The sequence below is a fragment of the Manis javanica genome, chromosome 15 (assembly GCF_040802235.1).
Source record: "Manis javanica isolate MJ-LG chromosome 15, MJ_LKY, whole genome shotgun sequence".
NCBI classification, from domain to species: Eukaryota; Metazoa; Chordata; class Mammalia; order Pholidota; family Manidae; genus Manis; species Manis javanica.
In genome coordinates, this window is record NC_133170.1 from 29,569,120 (window position 1) to 29,578,365 (window position 9,246).

Sequence of the window (9,246 nt, forward strand, 5' to 3'; positions counted from 1 at the left end):
TAAGGTTCTCATAAGGCCCTTGCATTAGTGCCAGGCTTACATCTTAAGTGCTTAACGAGAGCTGGCAGTTATTGTTAATTGATCTTGACGTATCAAAAGACCCAGGCACAAGTCTCAAGCACTGAACTCTGTGAAGCCAGTGAGCAAGCAGGTAACAGGATACCGGTGGGCAGATTTTAGCCCTGGCCCCAGCACCACCCACACTGTGACCTGGTGAGACTTCCTCACACAGACACTCATCTTGCACAGCCTAAGTATGGAGCAGCTTCTTCTAGAAGGAACTGTACAGATGTGTGGGTAGGCAGCCTACCTCTGCCCCTGTGCAAAGGACTGAACAGCCACATTAGAGGGACAAGGGCATAGATAAGGCTCTGGCCCATAGCCATAGCTGTCTAGTGAAGGCTCAGCTTGGCTGACTGGAGCCCCTGGGCTTCTCCCAGGGTCCCGTCCCATGCTCAGGAGTCAAGGGTGAAGTGTAATTAGAAGCATAAGCTTTTCCATTTAAGGTGGAGAAAGGAGAGGAAAGTGGGCCCAAGGCACCCCTCTCCTGGGCTTGACGGCTCTTCCCTCTCCAGTGCAGGCTTCTCATTTTACCTTGTTGGGAAACCAAGAATGTTTTTGCTTTCTACTCAATCAGTAGGCAGAAGTAGGTCTAACTTCAAGACAAACACAAGTGATCCCAATACTTTGGATTCTAGTTTCTGCCCCAGGGCAGCCACCCACACCCAACCTGAAGCCACACAGAAAGGGTTGCCCGACACCCAGCTTTTATCATTTCCACTTTATTGCTTGAGCACAGAACTTGAAGTGGGCTTGGACCTTCAGCTACGTGCAGAGAGGAGGCTGGGGGGTGGGGGGACTCCACCTGGCTGGGAAGGGAAACAGATTAGGGGAAAACACCAGAAGGGGCTGACAGGGGACGGTCACCGGGACACCAGAAGACATCAGCCACACCACCTGGGGTGAGGAGGGAACGGAAGTAACAGGCACAGCAGTGGTCTTCCTCACAGCCAGCACCCTCACAAGGCCACGTGTTTGGAAATGGACGAGGAGAACAGGACAAGGAAAACGGCTGCCCACAAGTCTCCCTTTCCACTCTGGTTTCACATCAGACTCCACATCCCTACCACTCACCCCCTTCTACCATTTGAAAAATGGACAGAGTAAACAGAGGAAGCAAAATAAATTAACGTTCTGACAAGTGTGCGTGTGGGTGGACATTCATTCCTGTGTAATGGAAGGAGGAGGGGAGGGGTGACACCACCTAACACGATCCCCAGCCTATTCCTTCCCCTTCCCCCAAAGCCACCATCCAACCAGATAGAAAAATAAAGGTCTAATTCACTCAAAATTCTTCAGTTTTTACAAAACTAACAGGGCGGAGCAGGGTAGGAAGCAGGGGAGGCCAGTGGCTGCAGCAGGACTGGGACAGGCTACGCTTCTGTCTCCACCTGAGGCTGGCTCCCCGCCACATCACTCTTCTGCTCATCCTTCATTTCTGTGTCAGCGTGGTCTCCTGAAGCTGCTGCTGCCTTGGCCTGCAGAAAGGCAGGGAAGAGCAATGGGATGAAGTCAGTTCTCATCTTGCCCAGTCCCTCTGCAACTCAGGGACTTTTTTTCCATGTCCCCACTGTCCCCTGACTGTACCCCACCAATCTAGTGACAAACCTATACACCTGGCATAGTGATACTGTGTAAGGTCTGCCCCACATCAAAAGAATATCTACTAACTTCTAACAGAATTACATGGACACAGCAATTCTCTCTGGGGTAGGTCCTAAGGATATCCCTACACAATAGGTATTATTAGAACACTACCATGTAGCTAGTTCATATTGGTGTTTTGAATATAAAATATATACTGGAATTTGGAGACTGAAAAAAAAAACATATATGCAATTAAAAATATTTAGACACCCTGGGTCAACTAAATATTAAAATTAAATTCACCTCTTTCTGCTTACTTTTCAAAACAAAGCTACTAGACAATCTACAATTACTATGTGACCTGCACTGTTTCTATGGGACAATACTTGTTTGGAACGTCAGGAGACTAAGTAGGGCACTGGGTCAGCAAGACAGGACTTACCGACAATGGAATCCTATGTAAGAACAGCAGAGCATGTGAAAGTTCTTCACACGGTATCAAATAAGGTTTCAGGTTTGACATAAAGAAAGCATGATAGGGAAAATACAGCATGTTGCCTTTTATTAGGGAAAAGGCAGGAAATGCAAACTTGTCTGCTTATGTAAACAATATGCTGGGATGAATTAAGTCCTGGTAAATTTTAGTTGCTTCTGGGTGGTGGGAGGGAAGCCTTTTCATGCAGTTCGAATTCTATTTAAACATAGTTTTCGCAACATTATGTATGTTGAGAAGCTCACCCAGATCAACATCCTGGCCCCCAGGGCTCAGGCGTGGTGACCATCCCTGGGCACAGAGCCCTGCCAGACCGGACCCACAGCAGAAGTCTTCACTTAGGGAGCAGCACATAGCCTAACTGCTCCAGGGATGAGGGCAATTTCCGGTTTCCAGGATCAGAAAAGAACCACAGGCACAAAATGCCCATACCAGCTGGGCTGGGCACAGGAGGTAGTACCTCTTTTTCCCTCCATCCAGACTGTTCCCCATCCTGCTCTCACCTTACTCTCCTCCTCAGCCAGCCTCTCAAACATGTTGGCATAGAGCCTCTTTTCCCGTGCGAGCTGCTTGCGGATCCGCTGCTGGCAGATAACCAGCTGGGCCTTGGCGGCTTTGTTGCTGGGGTAGAGCTGCAGAACTTTCTGGAAGTCTGCCCGTGCCAAGTCAAAGTCATTCACCGCCAGGTAGGCCTCTCCCCGGCGGAAAAGGCCCTTCTCATTGTTGCTGTCCAGTTCCAGGGCCTAAGGACGCAGGAAGGAAGACACCCTGAGACCACAGCCTGCAGCTCACCTGGCCAAGACTGGGCTCAGCAGGATGAGGTGCAATGGAGTGGCTGGCTCCACTCCAAAAAGAATGAGTCTTGGACATTAAATGCAAAGGGCCAAGGTCTAGCAAGGAACCTAATTTAGCCCAAGAAGCAGAGAGAGAAGACAGGTCTTTAAATGAAAGAGAAGAGCCTGCAACATTTCCTTTCTCTTCAGAATAAAACATGTGTAAGAGGGGTAAGGAGGGAGAGGCTGAGAACGAGGGGAGAAAACGCTGAAGTTCTTCCCCACCCTTCTACGTGTGTTAGCTGCCTCCTGCCACTGAAACCAAGGTGCTGGCTTCTCACAGCCCTGGCCTGGGCCCTTCAGTCTTAGAGCTCCACCTAGTCCACCCTGCCACCTGCACCCCTTCCCCCAACCCCCGTCACCGCGGGCAAGCTTCAGACTCTAGCTGCTCACCAACTCTGCCTCAGTGTTGCTCCTGTGCCCTCTTTCACAGGGCCTCACCTTGTTACAGCTTTCAATAGCAGCTGAGAAGGCCTGCAGCTTCAGGTGACACATGGCCAGGTTGAGGTGGGAGGCCAGTCGAAGGGCCTGTGCCTTCTGCACATCCTCATTAGAGAAACTTGACTCGTATTCCAGCCAGGACACAATCTTCTTGTACTGCAGTAAAGCTTGCTTATACTTGCCTTCCTAGAACAGGAGGGAGGCTCAGGCACCCGCACGGGTCCAGTGGCACCAGACTGTCAGGCCCTACAGAGAGCAGTGAGCCACAGGCAGGCATGAGTCCTGCCTCCCTCTCTCACCCTCAGGCAAGACCAGCGGACTCACATGAGAGGACAACCCATCCACTCCCTGGATGTGTCCTCAGCACCACAGCTGTTAACTCACCTTGAAGTACATGGTGCCCCGCTCTTTCACGATGGTGCTCTGTTCCAGCTTCTCCTCTGAATTCATCTCCCAAGACTCCTTGGCCTGCCACAGCCCAAGGAAGGAATAGAGCTGTCAGCTACCTGAGCCACCCTCAGGCAAGGACCTAACTTGAAGATAGGATGACCTTGAGCAAACGCACCTTCTCAAAGCTCTTCAGGCTTACTTCGTACTTCACCTCAGCATTCGGTGGGATTTGAAACTTTTCTTTCCCAGCACTACCAAATGCATAGCTGTGGGGGCAAAAACACTGAGGGTCATCTCAGTAGCACTTAACCTGCTCCACAGTGAAAACACCTCCTGCTTCCTGGAAAGTACCTCCCTACCCCTGGAGACTTGGTTCATATACTTCCTGTTTGGCAAAATCTTCCCTGACCTCTTCACAACAATTACTTGGTCTTAGCATCTGACGGACCTTTTAACTCCCACCACCCTGGGATGATTAATTTAAATGGATCTCATTGAATAGTAAGTTCTAGAATGCAAGAATAATGTCTCTGAATACCTAGGAACTTTCAGCACGGTGTTTTGACACACAGTAGGTGTGTTTCAATAAACAGCATGAAGGATTGAATGAATTAAGGGGAGATGAGAATCTTGATGTCGGCAGAGGAGGGAATCTGAAAAGATTAGGCTTGGATCCACGGAGATGTGGACAATTGTGGCCACACTCCGAAATACGAGATCTTACTGTTTGGAGTGCCCAGAGGCACAGTGACCTCTCATGAGGCTATGGGGGTAGTGAACCACGCAGGGCAAAGGATAAACAGATGGCTAGTTAGTTATACAACTCATGACAGACACTCTGATCTCAGCTCACCCACCTGCTGGGCAGCGTGCCCACTGCTCACCTGGGCTTCAGGTACACGACGGAATGTTCTCCTTTCTCCATGCGCTGAATGGCTTTCTCCAGCCCACAAGGCAGATCTAAATTCTCCCCTTCCCCGATCTCAAAGCGGAGCTCCCGCCGGTCAAATATCTGATCCTTGTAGTAACCTTCCAGTGCAACTGGCATGAGAGAGAGGCCGCATGGCAGGCATGAGCATGCCAGTGATGGAGCACGGATGCCACCGGCCCTGCTCTACTCCATCGCCTCCTGCCCTCAGTAAGCCCTCGTGCTCTCAGACCCAGAGGGACGTTAATCGGGGATGGCCCAGGCCCGATCCTTCTTTCACAGGTAAGAGAACAGGATGAGAGGAAGGAAGTGACTTGCCCCAAGCCACCCAGGGCCTAAAGACCGCCACCCAAAGCTGAAACCCCGGATGGTCCTCTTACCCTCCACGACAGCACCCTCGTTGGGCCTGGCGTAGCCCTCACCCCGAGTCCGTATTCTCCGGATGATCCCGCCATCTTCTTCTCCCGTCAGGTCCTCCCCGCTGAAATCGAACAGCTCCACCTGTGGGATAAGACAAGGTGGCACGATGCCTTTCAGCAGCAGCTTGTCAACAGACGCCTGACTTCTCTCTCACTCAGAAGGGTCCCTAGGAACCAGCCAGCCAGTCTGACACTATGGCAGCCACACGAGGAGTGCACAGAGGGGCATGTCTGCTCCAAGTTCCAGGAGCTGCCCTCGTCTCAACTTTGGCAGAGATGGACAAGTCACATGGATTCCAGTTAACCTCAGGACATTCCCCCGTTTACCACCTGCTCCCCGTAAGAAGGGTGTGGTCCAGGTGATCCTCAGTCAGCAACTGGAGAAGCCCCACAAGGTAGGCATTAGAAATGACCCGAACCCTCTCAGTGGTCTTCTGGACATTCTCCAAGTTAGCCGCTGATTAGGGTTCAGCCATTTTCAGACTGAACACTGTCAACTTCCACCTTATCAGCAAAGGTTTTCCTCACCCCCCCTTGAGCCAAGGGGAAAGCATCTCTCCCCACCTCTGATCTCTAGAGTACCAATGTTCCATGCTGTTACTTACAACCGTGTATAGGTTCTGACATCTTGATTCCTTTCAACTAAAACTTATAACCCACCTCCTCTGAGCTCTACTCTTGAGATGAACATGCTTCAACCCCTTCCTCTCCTTCAAGTTTGGAAAGGAGTTTGTGCCTGCCTCTTCCCACCAGAACCCCCACCTCCAGCTACTTCCCGACAGCAGCAGACTGTGCACAGGCAGAGCCAGCAGCCCTCTCATTCTTCCTCCTCCCTAAGGCCAGGCCCTCAGTCTTGGCTACATTGTCTCCAAGCAGCAGGAAGGGCTGGAGGGCAGCCAGGCTCTCTGGGCTGAGATAAGGCTGGCTCTGTGCCTTGCTCTCTGTGGCTGGACACTCACCTCGAACACAAGTGTGGCATTGGGGGGGATCTTTGGAGGGCTGCCTGCAGAGCCGTAGGCATATTCTGGTTTGCAGGTGATGTGACACACTTCTCCCACCTTCATGGTTGCTACGGCAATGTCCCAAGCTTTGATGACCTCCCCTGCAGGTACAGAAAGCAAACACATCCTCCTTGGCTGGGCTGACTCTGGGCTCAAACAGCAACCACACCAGCGGGGAAGCTGGACACTCTTTAGAAATGGGACCAGTTAGGTAGAAAACCTGGTTGCAGTGAGTGCTGTCAGGTCTCAGACCTCTTAAAAAAAACAAAACAAAACAAAACAAAAACCCATAGCACTCAACTCCAGAACAAAGGAGTTCCAGAAACAAGACAGTCTATCTCTGAAGAGGAAATGAGGGGTTCTGAGATAATCCAGGGAGGGGGAGCTAGCAATCAATACAGTTACAGGACATTAGAAGAAAAGGTGTAACGGGAAAAACATGAACAGGTATTAAGAGGACTATTCTCCTAACAATATGGCTTCTACCTGCACCAGCTTACACCTCCCCCCGAAAGCCTATCCTAGGAACCCACTAATCATGCCTACCTTTTCCCAGGTCAAAGGAGAATTTGTCCTTGCGGTCCAGACTGGAGTCAAACTTGGTGCCATCTAACAGCCACCCAGTGTAGTGGACAAAGACTCGGTCCCCAATCATGGGTGTCTCTGTGCCTGTACCCTCTCGCTTGATAACCTGGGAGGAAGTGGAAAAGGGTGAGTCCCCAGGGATGGGGGTAGAAAGAGGCACCAAAACTGCCCGCATGCCTCTGATGGGCACAGAGGGACTCTTCTGCCTCCTTGTAAGTAGATTCAAGGGGACCAATCCATAAATGATTCCAGTATGAAGCTTGGCTGAATTTCCCAGCATTCATGAGGTATGACATGACTTGGTGAGAAATGGAGACAAAAAGACCCAAGTCCAAGTTTTGCTTATGATCTTGGGTAAGTCACTTATACCTCCAGACTTACCTGTAAAGTAGTGATGATAATCCCTATCAGGGCTAGTGGAGGACTACAGTGGTAAAAGGTTGAATAAAAGTTTATTACGATGAGAAGCAAAGGGAGAAGTATTTGTGCTCCATTTTCTGATCCTGCTAAATACCTGTGGTCATCAGATCAGGGTCTGATTTGGAGATGAGGAGAGGAATATGAGTAATGAAGAGAATAAAAGTAATCCAAGAGATAAAAGAAATCAGCAGGTTATAGATGAGCAGGGGCTCTCAAATAGGCCCTAAACCCTAAGCATTCCTGACTGGTAGGTTGATTAGGTCTTTTATTTCAGGATTAGATTATTTGCCAAGAACCTACAAGTCTCTGCTTCTTACACCTTTAGTATTCTTAAAAAGTGACTCCAGGGGCAGCCTGGTAAGTGTGTGGTTATCCTCTAAGGGAAAGCTTCCATGACAGAATGTCCAGGGGACTTGAGCAGTAAAAAAGGGTAGGAGTGGCAGACAAAAGTGGAAAATGGCCCTCTCTGTAATCAACCCTGTGGAAATCACCAGAACACTTGGGAGGGCAGCTTGGGATTCCAAGATCTGGGGCAAATCCACATGCATTTCTAAAATAGGTAAAGGCCCCCAAAGGTCTCTGGCTTTGTCCAGTACACACATACACACCGTATGCGCGCGCGCGCGCACGCGCACACACACACGTGGAACTGAGCAGTGGGAAGTCACGACTAAGAAGCAGCACTCGATGAAAGGCAGGCACGAAATATGGCCTAGGATTTCGCCATCGAGGACTCAGCAGAACCTGCTGTGAACCAGCGCGGGTTGTCTCGACCCTGGTCAAGAAGCCCTGTCCCCTGTCCCGGACCACCACCCTCCCTGCTCCTCCGGAAAGTAGCCGGGCGGTTACACAGCAGCAGGATCCCAAGCAAAGCACCTCCTCCCGGCCCGACACCCCACCCCGGAGCCCCAGCGCAGGCGGGGGTTGGGGGAGGGAACTACAGGTCCCGGCTTGCACTGCGCCGTGGCTTTCGCGAGGGTGGGGGGATGGGGACAGCATGGCCGAGCGGGTGACCTAGCTGGGTCCCAATCTTTACAGACGGGGTAGCGGCAGGGCAGCGGCCGCGGGAACCTTCCTCGCGGCCAGCCCCGGGTCGTGCTGCACAACGGCCTCTGGGCCAGGACACTACTCCTGTGCCCCGCTTCACGTCCTGGCTAATGTTTAACTAGCAGGGGTACACGAGCTCCCGCAGCGCCTCCGACGGGGGCACCCTGGGACTTCCCGAGTGCAGCTGGCAGGGAGGCAGCAGGCCGGGCGGCGCGGGGTCGCGGTGAGCGGTGGGCACACACCGCCCTGCCCGGCTGCGGCTCGCGTGCCCCGCGGCCCCGCCCCTCCCGCCGCACCGCGCACGCCGGAGTTGGCGCCGTAGTCCCGGCCCGACCTCGGGCGCCACAGCGCTCGGGGTTTGGGGCTCTGCCCGGCGCACCTGGGCCACCCCATGCCGAGCGCGAGGCCGCCCTCCGCGCCCCAGCGACGCAGCCTGGTCCGGGAGGGCGATGCAACCGCTGCCAGCTGCACGCCCTCTCCCCGCCCCCCCACCGGCCGTTCCCGCCGCGTCCCGTCTGGGGGGCTCCCAGGCCGCCCACCCCCGCCCGCACCTTCAGCACGCCCTCATCTTGCTTGGGGCTGATATCCACTCCCTCGAGGGGCAGCGGCGCAGACTGCGCCCCGCTCTCGGCCGCCTTCATCTCCTCGGCGGTCATCGCCGCTCGGTGCGCCGTATACTCAGGGAGCTGGGCACTGGGCCTCCTGCACGGGGCGCAGCGAGCCCCAAACCGGTCTAAGGACCAAAGTCTCCGAGCCGGCGCGCTCGCAGCCCGCGGCGGAGTCGGGCGCTGGAGCGGGAGTGGGTGGTTAATGAGGTGGGGGTGGGGGGGAGCGCTTGGTCCCACCCCGCCGCGGAGGGTGGGGCTGGGAGGAGCTGGAGCGGGAGCAGCGAAGGGTGGGTGGAGAACTTTCTAGAGACGGCGGCGGCCGAGCAGGTTCAAGCTCCTGTGCGTGAATTTTTTTTTTTCTGTTTCGCCCCTCCCGCTGGCGGCCCTGACCCCCTCCCTTATTCCTGGGACCCTCGGAACTGGGGGACACTCCT

The 9,246-nt window shown here is 53.4% G+C and overlaps 1 protein-coding gene across 1 annotated transcript; it reads right to left on the reverse strand.

Moving 5' to 3' along the window:
* Window positions 1-766: 766 nt before the first annotated feature.
* Window positions 767-9,015, reverse strand: FKBP4 (FKBP prolyl isomerase 4). The gene is made up of 10 exons (XM_017666074.3): window positions 8,756-9,015; window positions 6,699-6,843; window positions 6,111-6,253; window positions 5,113-5,233; window positions 4,689-4,845; window positions 3,980-4,070; window positions 3,799-3,882; window positions 3,415-3,600; window positions 2,644-2,883; window positions 767-1,538 (listed from the first exon to the last, which is right to left on the reverse strand). The coding sequence occupies exons 1-10, from the start codon at window positions 8,858-8,860 to the stop codon at window positions 1,434-1,436; spliced, it is 1,377 nt and encodes a 458-aa protein (XP_017521563.3). The 5' UTR covers window positions 8,861-9,015; the 3' UTR covers window positions 767-1,433.
* Between the last annotated feature and the right edge of the window lie 231 nt (window positions 9,016-9,246).

Excerpts from the sequence above, each read along its gene's own strand:
- FKBP4 (XM_017666074.3), bottom strand. The coding sequence starts at position 8,860 with ATGACCGCCGAGGAGATGAAGGCGGCCGAGAGCGGGGCGCAGTCTGCG. Across the intron at positions 4,846-5,112 it reads CGAGGGTGCTGTCGTGGAGG|TTGCACTGGAAGGTTACTAC; the intron begins GTAAGAGGACCA and ends CTCTCATGCCAG. Across the intron at positions 1,539-2,643 it reads TGGCTGAGGAGGAGAGTAAG|GCCAAGGCAGCAGCAGCTTC; the intron begins GTGAGAGCAGGA and ends GCCTTTCTGCAG.